The sequence below is a fragment of the Thamnophis elegans genome, chromosome 13, assembly GCF_009769535.1.
Source record: "Thamnophis elegans isolate rThaEle1 chromosome 13, rThaEle1.pri, whole genome shotgun sequence".
NCBI lineage: Eukaryota > Metazoa > Chordata > Lepidosauria > Squamata > Colubridae > Thamnophis > Thamnophis elegans.
The window spans coordinates 23,781,141-23,798,655 of NC_045553.1; the positions used below are offsets into that span (position 1 = coordinate 23,781,141).

General features: G+C 49.2%; 1 protein-coding gene across 1 annotated transcript in view; it reads right to left on the minus strand.

Annotated features, from left to right (window-relative positions):
• Positions 1 to 1,097: 1,097 nt before the first annotated feature.
• CNNM3 (cyclin and CBS domain divalent metal cation transport mediator 3) overlaps positions 1,098 to 17,515 on the minus strand; it is a 51,996-nt gene continuing 35,578 nt past the window's right edge. The window contains exons 3-8 of the mRNA XM_032228941.1: positions 13,588 to 13,740; positions 12,164 to 12,333; positions 7,666 to 7,762; positions 6,734 to 6,867; positions 5,267 to 5,402; positions 1,098 to 2,440 (exon numbers count right to left, since the gene is read on the minus strand). Coding sequence (XP_032084832.1) covers positions 2,382 to 2,440; positions 5,267 to 5,402; positions 6,734 to 6,867; positions 7,666 to 7,762; positions 12,164 to 12,333; positions 13,588 to 13,740 — 749 coding nt within the window. The 3' untranslated portion in view covers positions 1,098 to 2,381. The remainder of the gene's footprint in view (positions 2,441 to 5,266; positions 5,403 to 6,733; positions 6,868 to 7,665; positions 7,763 to 12,163; positions 12,334 to 13,587; positions 13,741 to 17,515) is intronic.

Here is a 17,515-nt window from a genome sequence, read left to right on the forward strand (position 1 = left end):
AAGTGCTTATTTCGGGGGTCAAAAGAAAATAAGATCCTACTTATTTTCGGGGAAATCCGTTAAGACCTACTCCGGAAAGACACCCTATCATGTTTTTGAATGGAGGTATTAAAATTAAGCCCTATCTCTAAAATTAGCCCTAATTAAGTCCCTGCTCATCCTGGGATTCAGGGGGTGGGGGCGAGGCACACAGGTAAAAAAATTAAACTAGGGTGGGGACCCCGGCACCTGCCTCGCCTTGCAGGCCCACTTCTGTGGTCGCTTGCTGCTGCTCACACATGTAGCCCCCAGCATCCATTTCGCCATCAAAGCCTTCCGGAAAGCTCTCTGCAGCTGAGAAACGGGCTCTGGATTGATGTGCGCAGCATCCCCTGGCTTTCGTTTCGCCTTCAGAGGCTTCCAGAAAGCACTAAAAGTGGCCGCAGAAGTGGGCTGCCAGCGTGTTCCTGCTGGGCAGGACTGTCAACATGAGGGGAGTCAATAATTAGACCCAACCAAAAAAAAGCCCTAGCCATTTTTTCAGGGCTTAAAAGAAAATAAGACCCAGTCATATTTTCAGAGGAACGCAGTAGTTCTAATGCTGCCAAGGAAAAGGAAGAATTGACTTCTCTAGGTAAAGGTAAAGGCTCCCCTCACACATATATGCTAGTCATTCCTGACTCTAGGGGGCGGTGCTCATCTCCGTTTCAAAGCCGATGAGCCAGCGCTATCTGAAGAAGTCTCTGTGATCATGTGGCTGGCACGACTAAATGCCAAAGGTGCATGGAACGCTGTTACCTTCCCACCAAAGGTGGTTCCTATTTTTTATTTGCATTTTTACGTGCTTTCGAACTGTTAGGTTGGCAGAAGCTGGGACAAGTAACGGGAGCTCACTCCGTTACGCGGCACTAGGGATTCGAACCATCGAACTGCCGACCTTTCTGATCGACAAGCTCAGCGTCTTAGCCAATGAGCCACCCTTATATAGATGTGTAAGGAGAGACAATTCTCTGGGAAGGTACAGCTGGTGGGCAAGTTACAAACAATTTACCAAAACCAGACATACAACTAGATTCAGACACGTTCTGCTGTTGGCTGTGAGAAGGGAGAGGCTGAACGAGGGAGAGAAAGGGAACGGGATTTGTTTCTCCCAGAATCCCTCTGATTCTTTATTGACTTTAAAAAATAAGATTTAGGGATGGGCATGTCCCAAAGGGGAAATACTGTGGAGTAGAGCAACGAGAGGGGAGAGGGGGAAGTGTCTCTCTGCCAAAACCTCAGCGGAGGGTTTCACTCGCCCAAGGGAAACGTGGGATCGCCAGTGAGAGCTTAGAAGTGCAAATCCAAAACCGAAGATAATTCAGGGGTAAGCCAGGGACCCGGGGCCCTTCCCAAGAGTGCAAAAGGGGCAGCCCCAGAGAAAATGGGGAGGATTCAGCCCTGCCATTCGACTTTTCCAGGACGGCCGCCATGGAAGGGAGAACAGGTTGGAGAGGGGGGGGCAAGTATCCGCCTGCCCCTCCTCTGTAGCAGGAGTCCCTTGGCAAAAATCCCGTCGGTTCCAGAACAGCTGATCCAGGGCAAACAGGAAACTGGCAAGCCCAATGCCAGGAGGCAGAAGAGAGGCGCAGGATTCCCAGAGCTGGTCTTTGGCACAGTTTGGGCAGTGGGGTAGGCAAAGGACCGGGACTAGTCTGGGGGGGCGTGCTAGGCCTGGTGCAGGCACTCAGGTGAGCTTGGGGACTCCCAAGAGTCATGGCTTGCAACCCGGGTCTGCAAGGCAGGACATCGGGACCCTGGCAAGATGACAGGCCCATGGGGTCGGTTCCAGAGCCGAGACCAGGGCCTGTAGCCAAGCAGGCAAGGACAGGTGGCAGAAACGAACATTGAGGCTGTTATCGCAAAATCTGGCAGAGTCCGGCAAGTGCTTTTAAAGAGAAGTGAGCATCTGGAGCCCTTAAGGGATTAGCATGGCAGGAAGGTAGAAACACAGAGAGAGAGAGAGCCCTGTTGACACGGAGGAGGCAATGAGGAGGAAGGGCCTGGCAGCCACCTTCCCGTTTGCACCACAAACGTCAAAAGAGTCGAGTCTGTATTTGCTGGCCGCCGCTCTCCTCCACCAACACATTTCGCTCAGGTCCACCAACTCTCCGCAGTCAAGCTCTGCTTACAAATGTCTTAGGCATAATAGTAGCCCAGTTGGGGCGCTGGAAGCCGCTGGCGTTGAGTCCAGCCGGGCCTCTCTCTTCCCCCGAGAAGGCCAGGCCCCTACCGTCTTTTGGAAACGCAGGTGCCCAACGAGAAGTCCATCCAGGCAGAAGCCAGGAGAAGTGCTGAAGGTTTTGAGGGAGGGGTCCTCCTGGGCCGGCCCCACCTGCAGCCCTAATGCCACCTGTTTGAAGTCAAACCCCCGTGCTGTGGCTGGACTCTTCCTGGAGGTTGAACTTGCTTCGGTTTTTCCCTGGAAGGTGAAGACAAGGAGCAGCCATGAAATGTAATGGGACAACCCTGGCAGCGGGAGTGTGTTGTGGCCTGCCAGTGGCCAGCAGAGCTGGGCGCAGATTCGGACAGTGAGGAGGTTGGGGAGGAAGATGAGCCAGTCCTGGAGTCTGGGAAAGGCTCTGTATGGGAGGCAGAGAGGGGGCCAGGGAGGAGGACGGCTTCGCGTGGCTGGGGAAGCCTAGGTCAGAACAAGATTTTTGAAGTAGTTGGGAACAAAGTTTTCTTCCGTCTTCAATGTTTTGTTTTTTTTAAAAAAATAAAATTAAACCAATTTCAATATGCTGTTTTACTGCCTTTTTAAACTGGTACAAGATTGCTAAACGTCCTTTGACAAACTGGTGGTCAAATTTCAGCTGCACAGTCTTGGAAGGCTTTGGGTATGAAATTAATATTTTAAGTCAGGGCGGCAAAACAGGATGATAATCTAAAGGGAGGGGACACTTTCTCTCCGGGAAAAGCTAGCTAGACGTTTGCAAGCTGCAAAACCTTGGCTGAAATCTCAACTGCACCCACTTTCTTAAGATAGGAGACATTTTTTTAAAAAAAATATCAGCTTTCCACCTGCAAGGGGAAAGGAATACAGCTGGCCTACTTGACAGGTATGTTGTAGGATCCCGAAATTGATAGGACAAGTAAGAATTTCCTCTTCCTTACATTAATGGACATTTCATCTATTCTGCAAAGCTGACATGCTTGTGGGCAGGATCTTCTGTTGGTCCCACCACACCAGCAAACATGATCCTTTGCACATTTCTCCAACTCATGCTAATCTTCATAAGGTCTAGACAGTTTTTTTTGTTTTTGTTTTTACCTTGGCAGCTTGGAGATGTGTGGGCTTCAAACTCCCAGAATTCTCCAGCAATCTGGTTACCAGCCCAGGGGCCTCACCACGGCGTGGTTGAGTCCCCCAGGAGTAGCAGCAACACCCCTGGGAATGTCAGGTTGGTTTCCCATCCCAGCCAGGATGTTTGAAATCCTCTCCAAGGGTTTAGAAACTTGGAGGGATTGGCACAGGGTTGGCCCACAAATGGAGAGTAGCAAGATGAGGGGGGGGAACAAGGGATATTGAGAGGAAAAGAGCTAGGGAGAGGGGGGAGAGAGAGGAAGGGAGAGAAAGGGGAAAAGATTGAGAGGAAAAAAGAGATAGGGAGAGGAAAAAGAGGGGAAAAGAGATTGAGAGAGAGAGAGAGAGAGAGAGGGAGAGAAAGGGGAAAAGATTGAGAGAGAGAGGAAAAAGAAAGGAAAAAGGGGGGAAGAGATTAAGAGGGATTGAGAGAGGGGAAAAGAGATTGAGAGAGAGAGGAAAAGAGATTGAGAGAGAGGGAGAGAGAGAGAGGGAGAGAAAGGGGAAAAGATTGAGAGAGAGAGGAAAAAGAAAGGAAAAAGGGGGGAAGAGATTAAGAGGGATTGAGAGAGGGGAAAAGAGATTGAGAGAGAGAGGAAAAGAGATTGAGAGAGAGGGAGAGAGGAAGAGAGGGAGAGGAAAAGAGAGAGGGGAAAAGAGATTGAGGGAGAGAGGAAAAGATTGAGGGAGAGGGAGAGGAAAAGAGAGAGGGGGAAGAGATAGAGGAAAAGGGATTGAAAGAGAGGGGAGAGAGAGAAAGAGAACACAAACAAAGAAGAAATACGAAGATATTTACCTTGTGAATTTTTTTTAAAAAAGGGACTCCAGGCTATGGCAGAGAGGCCTATGTTAAACGCGGTTTTCGATTGTGCCAAAGAAAGAAAGATTGAGCGGGAAGGCTGGAAGGAAGAAGAAACAGAAAGAGGGGAAAAAAGAGCTTTTGGCTCCTGGAAGCAGACACACAGAAAGAGATCAAGTGAGACGTGTGGAGAAACAGCTTTGGCTGGCCCAGGAGCTCCCATGGGGCAGTCTCTTCAGAGGGGGCACCCTCTAACTCCCTGGGTGTGACCCACTCCACCTGGGCTACCCTTCTCTCAATATTCTAAGGTTAAGGTGCCAACTGGGCCTTTTTATTTCCCCTTTCTCAGTGCCACCTTCTAGGGCAGAGGTGCTGTGGTCCGTTGACGGCCTGCAGAGCTGGCAGCAGATTTGGACAGTGAGGAGGTTGGGGAGGAACATGGGCCAGTCCTGGAGGCTCGGACGAGGGCTCTGCGTCAGAGGCAGAAAGGGGGCCAGGGCCATCTGGGAGTTATGTGCTGCCTCCGAAGCCTCCAGAATCGGAGATCAACAAGGCAGAGGAACAGGGGAGCCTGTTCCCAGTGCGCGCATGCACAGAGCTCCCGGAAGGCAAGAATAGTTAAGACAAAAGGGGTGACTCTGGAGTAAGGCTTGGAGATGGTTGGCCCCTCCCATAGCACATAAAAGAGGAGCAAAGGGACGTGAGCATTTGCAGGAAGCAACTTGGTTCATGCTGGTCGGTTTAAATTCTGAAGCTCCGTTTTGACTCTTTGCTCCATGTGGCCTTGCCAAGCTAATTGCCAGTTAGGTCTTTGGTAGCGTTTCAAGTGAGATAAAGGTGGGTGCTTATCAGCCTTATCCCGAAGGACTTTGGCAGCCTATTGTAGGGCTCTTTATAACTATTTGGGACTCATTACGGGCTGTGAATGAACTTAATTCACAGCCTTTGAAATAAAAAGAGGGTTTTTTGGGACTAAGTGTGCACTTTTTACTGTCTCAGGAAGCCAAGGTCAGAACAGCGAGCTCTTGGGGGCAAAGGCTTCTAACGTGAGCTTGAGGAGCTGCCAAGAACTGAATTGGGGGGGGGGGAGGGATGGGGTATATGTGGTCTCAACCACTCGCCCTGGATGTGAAAGGGCCTACCTGTTGCTGCATTTTTGTCATTCAGGAGCTTGGTCTGGCTGCTGGGGATGATCTTCAGATCCACAGCCTCAGGGGATTGGGGCGAGTTCTGTATCCTCGAGGCCATGAGAGCGTTGAGATACTGCAGACGGGTGACCTGCAAAGAAGATGTCATGTGGCAGAAGATCAATGGAATAAGGTTAATAAAAATCGCCACTATTGCTCCTAGTACATGCCACTCTTCCCCCGTAAAAAAGCCCAGAGCCAAATGAAAAAAGAATGAAATCTTTAATTAAAAGGGAAGGGAAGAAAAGCAAAGCAAAGCAAGGGAAGGGAGAGGAAAGCGAAGGAGGAAGGGAAGGAAAGGAGGGGAGGAGAGAAGATAGGAAGGAGGAAGGGGAGGGGAGAGGAGAGGAGAAGGGAGAGGGAAGGGAGGGGAAAGGGAAGGAGGAAAAGAAGGGAAGGGGGAAGAGGAGAGGGAAGGGCAGGAAGAAGGGAAGGGAGAGGAAAGGGAAGGAGGAAGGGAAAGGAGGGAAGAAGATAGGAAGGGAGAAAGGGGAGGGGAAAGAATAAACAGGAGGAGGTAGGGAAGGGAGAGGAGAGGAAAGGAGGAAGGGAAAGGAGGGAAGGGGAGGAGAGAGGAAAGGACAAAGCAGAGGGGAGAGGAAAGGAGGAAGGGAAAGAAGGGGAGAGGAAAGGAGGAAGGGAAAGGAGGGGAGAGGAAAGGAAAGGAGGGAGGGAAAGGAGGGGAGAAGATAGGAAGGGAGGAAGGGAAGGGGAGAGAATAAACAGGAGGAGGAAGGGAAAGGAGGGGAGAGGAAAGGTGGAAGGGAAAGGAGGAAAGAAGATAGGAAGGGAGGAAGGGGAGGGGAGAGAATAAACAGAAGGAGGTAGGGAAGGGAGGGGAGAGGAAAGGAGGGAAAGGGAGGGGAGGGGAAAGGACAAAGGAGATGGGAGAGGGAAGAAGGAAGGGAGAGGAAAGGAGGAAGGGAAGGGAGGGGAGAGGAAGGGAAAGGGAAGGGAAGGAGGAAGGGAGGGGAGAGTGGAAGGAGAGGAAAGGAGGAAGCGAAGGGAGAGGGGAGGTCTCTCCAAACTTTTAAGACTCCAACATAGACTTCAAATCCCAGCGTTCCCCAGCCATGCAAGGCAAGCTGAATCTACAGGGAGAGACTTCAAAGACGCTGGCTGGGGAATGGACAGGGTGACCGGTGACTTGGAGGGGGAAGGGGAAACCTTTACATTTTAATGAGCTGAAAACAGCGGGGACTTTCAGAATCGGCTTTTACCAGTGGTGCCAATAGGATGTATCCAACAAATTGTTGTTTGTGGAATCTGCCTGTCGCGGAGTTCTGCTTTCAATGGGTGCATTACTTGGAACGCTACCTTGTGCAAACTTCAATCCTGAAGGACGTTTGAGGATTTCTGCAGTGCGTTCCACAACATCTCCTCTCTCCCCTCTACCTGGCAAATTGCTGGAGGTGCTTTTACCTTGATGAACTGCAGATCGGTGAGGGCTCGAACGGTGTAGTCAGGGCAATACGCTGAATAATTGGTGGGCTCTGTGCCATCAACCTGCTGTTCACGACGATTCATCCGTAGAGTGGACACGGGGGACTGGTGGACTGTCGAAAAGGAAAAAGCAACACTGTGGCCACATTCACACCAGCAAACCAACTGTTGTGGCCCGCCAGAGAAGCTGGCAGCAGATTTGGACAACAGGAGGTTGGGGAGGAACATGGGCCAGTCCTGGAGTCTGGGGAAGGTTCTGATGAGGGCTCTGCATCAGAGGCAGAGAGGGGGCAAGAGCCGTCCGACAGTTATCAGCTGCCTTCGGAGTGAGGCAGATGAACAGCTGGATCCTGTTCCCTGTGTGCGCATGCACAGAGTTGCCAGATGAAGGGAACAGCTAAAGAACAGGGATTGACTTCGGAGTAAGGCCACAGGTGGACGATGAACGGCCCCTCCCAAAGGAAATAAAAGAGGAGCGAAAAAGGAGTGGAATTTGCAAGAGACAATTAGTTCGCTTAATTGGTTCGTGTCTCTCCGAGACTCCTTGCCAGGTTTTGCAGAGATCAGCCTGGCAGCTCTCCAAGCCAGATGAGGTCTGTGACTGTAAATCCTCCCTTGAAAGACTTTGCTGGATGTGAATGAGCAGAATTCACATCAATTAATAAAAGCGTTTTTTTTGTCGGGACAAGGAGTTTGCTTCCTGCTCTCGGGAAGCCTCGGTCAGAACATCAACCCAAATAGGAGTTGAACAGCCTCTGTCCTCAAAGGGCGAACCAAACCTTTGAGTGTCTCACTTACCGATCTCCGAAATACATGCATTTTAAAATGAGCTGGCAGGCAGTAAGGTCCCTGGGGTGACTCCCCCTCCTCCGAGGGGGGCTGCTCGCCTCTAAACGGAGCAAAGGACTCACCTGAGGAGGGAGCGGTAAGTGCAGAGACCCCATAATAGGTGAAGGCGCCGTTTTCAAACTTCAGTCCTTCCTTCCCAATCTCGACTTCCACCCTGCCCTGATAGAAGAAGCAGAAGGCAAAATGTGCAGGAGCCTGTGACGTGTGTGTGTATTGTGTTGTGTTGTGTTGTGTTGTGTGGAAGGAATAATATGAATTTCCAAGATTCCCAAATCCATTTAGATCCTGGGATTTGGGTTGATCTCTTAACTTCTTCTATAGAAAAAGGTTGCTTCTCCCCCCCCCCCTTTAGTTCTTCCTTTCACTGTTTAGGGTTGCCCCATATACCTGCCCCAGAGAGACACACATGCCATCAATCCATCTGCTCCCCTCCAGATATCAAACCCCATATGTCATCAGAGGCAACAATGGTCGCCTTTTAAATCACCGCTCTCTTCTCTGCTCTTTTAAGTGCAATCTGTAAAGTAAAGGTAAAGGTTCCCCTCACACATATGTGCTAGTCTTTCCCAACTCTAGGGGGCAGTGCTCATCTCTGTTTCGAAGCCAAAGAGCCAGCGCTGTCATGTGGCTGACATGACTCAACACCGAAGGCGCACGGAACGCTGTTACCTTCCCACCAAAGGTGGTTCCTATTTTTCTACTTGTATTTTTACATGCTTTCGAATTACTAGGTTGGCAGAAGCTGAGACAAGTCATGGGAACTCATTCTGTTACGCGGCATGAGGGATTCAAACCTCCGAATTGCCAACCTTTCTGATTGACAAGCATCAGCCACTGGTCCCCTTCCATTATTACGCATATTCCTATATAAAATTTTAAGTTCAGTATGTAGCTGAAAGGATCGGAAGTTGAAAGATGGTTATATTATGCAGAATGTTATTATAACGATGTGAATATGATTAATATAATTAAGATTACAAAATGGTCAATATTATCACTATTATTTGATATCAAAATTAACGATACCCAGATGCCACAGAGTTCATGTATTCAATACATACATACATACATACATACAAACAAACATACAAACATACATACAAACATACATACATACAAAAAGAATAAAAATATATAATTAAAAAAAGAGTTCCCTGTGAAAAATGAGGGAGGGGGACATGGACAGGACCACAGATCTTCTATGTGTGGGTCCCCATTTTGGGACTCCCCACCCCCCCACCCCTAATTAGGTCTGTCAAGTTCTCAAGCCTCTTGACTTTTTATCTCTTTATAAAGTTTTGTTTCTCTGCTCTTTCAACCTGAGATATGTTGCTTTGGCAGTTCCACCTTCAGTCTGTTCCTATTGCTGTTTTTATCATTTTAATATGTGTAACCCGCCTAGAGTGGTTTCCTTTGGGCAGGCAATAAAAAAAACCAGCCAACTTGATTAATTATGAGAAATTAAAACGGCAAGCTGCCATGACCAAGGGAGCATTCCAACTCGATTCTGTCGAGAAAATCGTACATGGCCGTAATTCCCCACAATTGTTACACCATATTTTTCGGGGTATAAGATACACTTTTCCGCCCCTAAAAGAAGGTGAAAATTTGGATGCATCTTATACACCGAATGTAGCCCCGCAACCTGCCCCAACCCTTTGGCCTTTGCTTTCCAGCAATTTGCCTCCTTGCTGCAAACAGCCTGTTTCGGTTTCAGCACAAGCAGCTGGTTATCGGTTGGATCGGCCTCACAACCATCAGCTGTTTCAGGATGTAGGGATTGCCATATCCTATTGCCGCCTCCGTATGCCCCTTTTTCGGCCTCCATCTGCCCCATTTCCCATCCATTCCGATCTCCGCCACCCCCAACCGGCGGAAAGTGGGGTGCACAGAGGCCGAAAACGGGGCACAGGAAGGTGGCAATAGGCTATGGCAATCCCTGCAGCCTGAAACAGCTGATTGTCGGGAGGCCAATACAATTGAGAATCAGCTGCTTGTGCTAATCAGGCTGTGCTGAAATTGAAACTGAAACATGCGGTTTGCTGCAAGGAAGCAAATTGTGGGGAGGCAGAGGCAGATCCTCCCCCTGTGCTAATCAGGCTAAACTGAAACTGAAACAGACTGTTTGCTGCAAGGAGGCAAATTGCTGGGAGGCAGAGGCAGATTTTTTTTCTTGTTTTCCTCCCCAAAAGCTAGGTATGTTTTATACTTCAGAGTGTCTTATACTCTGAAAAATAGGGTATTTTCCTAAAGGAAAATCAACCCTGACTGTCCTTCGGAAGGACAGGTCCTGAAGCTGAAATATTTGGCCACCAAATGAGAAGAGAAGGCTTCTTGGAGAAGACCCTGAGGTTGGGAAAGAGGGAAAGGGGAAGGAGAAAGGGACGGAAGAGGGTGAGATGGTTAGATAGTGTCATCAACTCAATGAACATGAATTTGGGTAAACTCAGGGAGACTGTGGAGGACAAGAGAGCCTGGCAGACAGAGAGACAGACAGACGTATCTTATAGACAGATAAAGCATGGACATATATGCTGGATTCAACCTTCCCTGTACCTTATGGATGAAATGGGACAACTTGCCACAGCCAATTAAATGCGGGACAACTCGCCACAGGACAATTCAATTAAATTCTTTAAAATAATTTAAACAATATTTTGATTTTAGTCTTATTTCCTGTTGTCCTTCCTTTGACATCCTTTCTTTCATGGCTCTATTCCGCTATTTCTTCGATATTAGTGTAACTCTTTGTCCCGTGGCGAGCTGCCCTGTGGCGAATTGGCTGTGTCAAAGTTGGCTGTGGTGAGGAGTGTTGCGGTGACCTCTCGCCTCACAAATCAGGAGGCTGTAAGTTCAATCCTAGGTAGAGGCAGATATTTCTCTCTCTGGGTACAATGAGAATATATCTGCTGAAACAAAGCTCTGCACTGGTGACAGGGAAAGGCATCCAGCCATTCAACACTCTGCTAGCTCCATTCAGTTGCCAAGACTCCACCCCACAAGGGATTATGAGGTCATTAAATGATGATGATGAAGTTGGCTGTGATGAGTTGCCATTGACCTTGTTATGGAGAACATCAATGCTACCGTAGATCCAACATAGGAATTGCGCTATGGATTGAATAACGAGTTTCCAGAGCCCACTGAAGGCAGAGAACACAATCTAATCCTTCTATCTCAGCAATCCATCCTCCTCTTGGCTTGGCATCTCACCTCTTCTCCATTCCCATTCTCATTCCCATGTGGCATTAGGACTCGCTACTTATCCCAGCCCAGAGATATTAAAAATGCCAGTGGCCGAAGAGCAGCATTTCAGGCTTTTGATTCAGGAGATGGGAAGTCCTGTGCTGGCTTTCTGCTTATGCGCCAGAAAGGGCATGTCAGCAAATGGGAACAATGGACTGGACCATTTTGAATTCTGGGTAAGAAGCGATGCCGCAGATGGCATCCCTTTTATTTTAACCATTGAGCAAAAGTAGCCTTGTAAACAAAGACCAACTAAGCGCTAATGTGAAGGTCTTCCAGTTGCGTAGGTTTTATGGAAGGATTGAAAGTGGTCGGTTCCATGCCTCCCCATTTATACAGTGGTGCAGTCCTCCCACATATATTCTTCTTCATGCTGCCTTCCAGTATTGCTGGCTGGGGAATTCTGGGCGTTAAGTCCACAAGTCTTAAGATTATATTTAAATATGCTCCACCCACCCCGGGCTCCATTTTTGCTGGCAGAGGGCTACAAGAGGCCGTCACGGGTGAAAATGGAGCCTGGGAGGGCCGCGGGCTAAGACCTAAGCACCCCACGTGCTGCATCCGGCTCACGGGCCTTGAGTTTGACACCCCTGATGTAGTCCAACTCCTTGCTTAGTGCGGCGCCCATTGGCCCATCTGTGACCAATGATCGTCCACTGGAAGTACTCCTCACTTCACGTGAACGTATGCTCCTCCTGAGCTGGGTCTGCCTGGTTGCATTGTTTGAGCCGTCGTGGCGAAGTAGTTAGAGTGCAGTACTGAAGGCTACTTCTGCTGACTGCTGGCTGCCTGCAACTTGGCAATTCAAATCTCACCAGGCTCAAGGTTGACTCAACCTTCCATCCTTCCAAGGTGGGTCAAATGAGAACCCAGATTGTTGTGGGCAAGAAGCTGACTCTGTAAACCGCTTAGAGAGGGCTGTAAAAGCACTGTGAAGAGTTATATAAGTCTCAAGAGGTATTGCTATTTTCCTTCCCTCCCTCCCCGTGATTAGAATGCAGCATTGAAGGCTAACTCTGCCCACAGCCCGGAGTCCGATCCTGACCAGCTCAAGGTTGACTCAGCCTTCCATCCTTCCGAGGTGGTCAAATGAGGACCCAGATTGTTGGGGGCAAGAGGCTGACTCTGTAAACCGCTTAGAGAGGGCTGTAAAAGCACTGTGAAGCAATAGATAAGTCTAAGTGCTACGTGCTAAGTTTGCTAGACGTTGGCCTCATTTCTCGGAAGTTGCTTTAGCCTCCGACCTGGGTCTTGAACCTGGGCCTCCCACCCTCCCTCAAGCCCTCCCTGTGCACGCCCCAAGACATAGAGTACCTGCAGGATGAGCACAAAGTAATTGACCGGTTGGTTGCGTTGATACAAGTAATGTTCAGCGGCCAAGCGGTTGCAGTCGTCAAACTTCACTTCTTGGTTGACGCTGGGGTGCTGCAGGAGATGCAACAGGACCTTCTCCGAGATTCGGCCTGGGCTGAAGAGATCCACCTCTGGAGGAGAAGGGAGGGGTGGCAACAGGAGGCGCAGGGGAAAAAGATGCATCATATTTTTGAGAAAAGAGTGTCAGTTTTTTTTTTAAAGCAGGAGTCTGCATATCTTGGCAACTCAATAGAATAGAATTCTTCGTTGAATTCTTTATAGAATTCTTCATAGAATAGAATTCTTTATTGGTCCAGTGTGATTGGACACACAAGGAATTTGTCTTTGGTGCATATGCTCTCAGTGTACATGAAATCTCTAAGGGATAAATCATCATCATAGTCATCCTAAAAATACATTCATCATCAATCATAAGATACAATGCTTAGTGATAGTCAAGGGATACTAAATAAGCAATCGACATAAATCTCTCTCTCAGTCCAACACACCTCACAGGGTTGTTATTGTAGAAGAAAAGGAGATTAGGAAGTTGTGTCAGAGTTTGTTGCCTTGAGTTATTTTGAGGATCTTTGTTGCCTTGAGTTATTTGTAAAAAATAATAAAGTCGAGATACAAATAAATAAAATAAAACACCTGTATTTTCGGGACTATAAGACACACCGCACTATAAGACGCATCAAGATTTTGAAGAGGAAAAAAAGAAAAGTTTTGCCCTCCCTAGCCTCCCAAACCATTTTTGCAAAAAACAGGCCTGTTTTTGGCCTCCCAACCCCCCCCCCCATCCCATTTTTTCCCACCCTGGTACCCAGGAGCACTCTGTAAGCCTCCCAAACCCCCCGGACGTTCCATTTTTGCAAATAATTTCACGAAAACAGGACACATGGGGCATAGTTTCAGGACAGTGATGGGTTACGACTGGTACGCCCCGGTATGGCCATACCGGTGCCTGCTGGGAGCACCAGGTACCGTTCCAGTACGGTGCTTCTGAGGGCTCGCCCGCCCGTGCTCCTTACCGGTATTTGAGGTTTTCAGGGCTTCTGCACATAGAGCATATAGGGCCTGCACGACGCTCCGCTAAGCAGCTGCAGCATCACGGGTGGTAAGTACACATTTGCGCACTGCGTGTGTGTGAGCTGCGTGTGTTCATGTGGTGGACGCCTGGCCCCTTTGCACCATACTGGTTGCACCAGGATCCGGAACCCACCAGTGTTTCAGGAGGCCAAAAATGACCGTATTCGGTGTATAAGACGCACCGACATTTCCACCCTCTTTTTGGGGGGGAGGGGGGGAGTATATCATACTCTGAAAAGTAGGGTAAACAAGAGAGGTTCTACAATAAGACACCTTTTCTTCCATGGTCTTACCTCGAGATAAGAAGCGCTGGGTAGCCAGGAGTAGCTGAGGAGAGATTTTTACTTTGTACTCGTTGTCAGAAACTTTGAACAAGGAGAAATCTTCTTTCCGGTGGTCAATCAGCATTCCCAGGGGAGGGGGCTTCTTCTTCAACCGGTTGTCCCCTGGAGTTAGGAGGAGGCGAAGAGACAGAGAGAAGAATCAAACTGCACAATGGTTAGGGACCCTCGGTGTGATGCTGTGCCAACGCAGGGCAATCACAGGGCACCGTTATGGGTACGAGCCTTCAATGTTGCCCCCTGGTGTCGTTTTAAATACCCACTCCAAGAGTTCAGTCTTCGTGTCCTTAAACATCTCCAAGGGACACAAGGAAGGAATCTCAAAGGCCAAACCTCCAGAAGTTGTGGGTGCTCCATCATGGGAGGTTTTTAAGAAGAGATGGGACGACTGTTTGTCTGAAATGGTATCGGGTCTCTCACCTGAGGATGGGGTTGGACTAGAACAGGGTATCAAACTCAATTTCACTGAAGGTTGCATCAGGGTTGTATTTGACCTCGGGAGGCTGGGGAGGGGGGGGGATGGCCAGCTCGATGTCACTTGTGTCAGGGGCACCTGTGGCTAAGGCTAGACTTCCCTCAGACCCTCCCTCACTCTCATTATAATCTTCCTTTCTTCCTTTCTCAGTCCCCTCCCTCCTTTCCTTCCTAAGTCCCTTCCTTCTTTCCTTCCTAAGTCCCTCCTTCTTCCCTCTCCCTTCCTTCCTTCCTTCCTCAGTCCCTTCATTCTTTCCTTCCTCAGTCCCTCCTTCCTCCCTCTCCCTGTCCCTTCCTTCCTTCCTGTCTCTTCCTTCCTTCCTCAGTCCATCCCTCCTCCTTTCCTTCCTAAGTCCCTTCCTTTCTTCCTTCCTCAGTTTCTCCCTCCTCCTTTCCTTCCTAAGTCCCTTCCTTTCTTCCTTCCTTCTTTCCTTCCTCAGTCCCTTCCTCCTCCCTGTCCCTTCCTTCCTTCCTTCCTTCCTTCCTTCCTTCCTTCCTTCCTTCCTACCTAAGTCCCTTCCTTCCTTCCTTCCTTCCTTCTTTCCTCAGTCCATCCCTCCTCCTTTCCTTCCTAAGTGCCTTCCTTCCTTCCGATGTATTTTCATTAAGAATTTACATCATGAGCCAAGGTGGCGCAGTCATTAGAGTGCAGTACTGCAGGCTATTTCTGCTGACTGCCGGCTGCCTACAATTTGGCAGTTCAAATCCTACCAAGCTCAAGGTTGACTCAGCCTTCCATGCTTCCGAGGTGGGTAAAATGAGGATTGTTGGGGGGAAAAGGCTGACTCTGTAAATCACTTAGAGAGGGGTGTAAAGCACTATGAAGCGGTATATAAGTCTAAGTGTTTTTGCTATCCTTCCTTCTTTTTCCTTCCTTTCTCTCTTCCCAACTTACCTTCTTTTTCTTTGTCTTTCCTCTTTCTCCTTTCCTCTCCCTTCTTGCATGCTCAAATGCAAAAGGGGAAACATTTTTCTTTTTGTTTGTTTTTAATTCGTTTTGATAGCCCTCTGCCAGTAAAATTGGGGTTTGGGTGGGGGGGCATGCACCACCACCCCGGAGCTCCCTTTTCACTGGCAGAGGGCTGCAGGAGGCCATAATGGCCGAAAACAGGGGCCATGCCCAAAAACTGGACTAGAATATCTTCCAAAGTCCCTTCCAACTCAATTATTCTGACTGAAGATGATTTCCCCAATGTTATTGCTGACCTAGAGTTCCCAGCATCCTCACCCCTGGCTATGTGGGACAGCTGTAATTTTAATACCTGGCAGAGCAGAGATGAGCCGTATCTGCTCAGAGGATGAGATTCAGTTTTTAAGGGATGCTAATCCCATTAAAATCCCATTTCTTTAAACCCTCCAAAAGCAGATAAAAATGATTATAGGAAAAAACCTAAATCTAAAATGTCCCTTGCATCATTTTCTCCCCCACCCATGATCATCTCCAAAGCACCAGAGGGCAGGAGAAGAAGCAATGGGTGGAAACTCATCAAGGATAGAAGCAACCTAGAACGAAGGAGAAATTTCCTGAGTTAGAACAATTAATCAGTGGAACAACCTGCCTCCACAAGTTGTGAAAGACCGTTGGCTTACCTGAACGGTCGTTCTCTGGGCGCTGCAAGGAGAATCCAAGCATGGGTTAACACAGTCTATCTGCCCTAGGACTGAGTGAGTTTTTTCTCTCTTGGCCACGCCTCCCTTTGCTTCCATTATCTCAGTTTTAAAACGAAGAAGCAACCTCTAAGGAAGCCTGTTTCACAGTCACATTCAGTCAGTGGTCTCAAATTGCCAGGACCCGGGAGGGATTGGACTTTCCTTGCAGCGCGCAGAGAACGACCGTTCAGGTAAGCCAACGGTCTTTCTCCAGTGCGCTGCTTGGAGAGTCCAAGCGTGGGACATACCCAAGCTATAATGTCCCAGGGTGGGCAGAGACCTGAGTCTTCGGAGTCTCTGCTACTTTTTGTAGAATTCTCCTTCCAAAAGAGGCTTCGGCTGAGGCAAAGGAATCAATTTTATAGTTCCTGATAAATGCAGTGGGAGAAGCCCACGTAGCCGCTCTACAAATATCGAGAATGGAAGCCTGGGTCGCCCAAGCCGCCGAAGTTGCAGCGCTCCTTGTCGAGTGAACGGTCACAGGGCTAGGCGCAGTCCTGCCCTGATGTTTGTAAGCAAGCTTGATGCAGGCCCGCAACCAATGTCCAACCGTATGAGAAGACACCTTGTAACCCAGCGACCTAGGATGGAACAATACAAACAACAATTCGGAATGCTGAAACTCTTTGGTTCTTTTAATGTATATCCTAACAGCGCGTCGCACATCCAACTTGTGCCAGTCACATTCTCTAGGGTGTTCAGGTTTGGGACAGAAATTAGGGAGGATCACCTCCTGAGTTCTATGGAAGATAGTGTTGACTTTGGGAACAAACGTGGGATCCAACCTCAGAATAACTCTGTCAGTATGAATGATGCAAAGATCTGCCCTGACAGACAAGGCTGCCAGTTCGGACACCCTCCGAGCGGACGTGATAGCCATGAGGAACGCAGTCTTAAGGGTCAGATGGTGAAGACTTGCTTGATGGAGAGGTTCGAACGGCGTCCCCGTCAAGGCTCGAAGAACCAGAGGCAAGTCCCAAGATGGGTAACGGTGGACCGGTCGGGGGCTGACATTGGTGGCTCCCTTCAAGAAGCTCTTGACCTGAGGATGCTGGCTCAAGGGATGGGAGGACCCCTTGCCGAGGACTGTGGACAAGGCCGCAACCTGACGGCGGAGGGTGTTGCGGGCTAACCCCTTGTCCAACCCCTCCTGAAAAAAATCCAGCAACTCTGGAACCGAGGCCAATACGTCCCTTACACCTGTCTTCCGGCACCAGGCTGAAAAGGCAGCCCAGGTGGCATCATATATTCTGGTGGTGGACGACCTCCTGGACACCTGGATAGTACGAATGATCTTGTCTGAGAGTCTTTGCTTCCTCAGGAGCTCCCCTTCAAGTGCCAGATGGCTAACTGCAATCACTGTGGATCCGGGTGGCTGATGGCTCCCTGGCAAAGGGAGATCTGGTCTTGAGGAATTCTCCACGGTCTCTGGACCGAGAGACCTACAAGGTCCACATATCAGGACCTCCTGGGCCAGTGGGGCGCGACCAGGAGGACCTCCGCTCCCTCCGCCAGTATCTTGGTCACAACCTGCGGAATGAGTGGCAGAGGGGGGAATGCGTACAAAAGTCCTGGGGGCCACTTGCACCTCAGCGCATCCGTCCCCTCCGCCAATGGTGAATGGTATCGGGAGAAGAACCGTGGCAGATGTGTGTTGGAATGTGTGGCAAAGAGGTCTATTTGCGGTGTGCCAAATCTCCTCACGATCTGCTTGAACAGATCCGGATGCAGCTGCCATTTGGTGTGGCCGATCTGT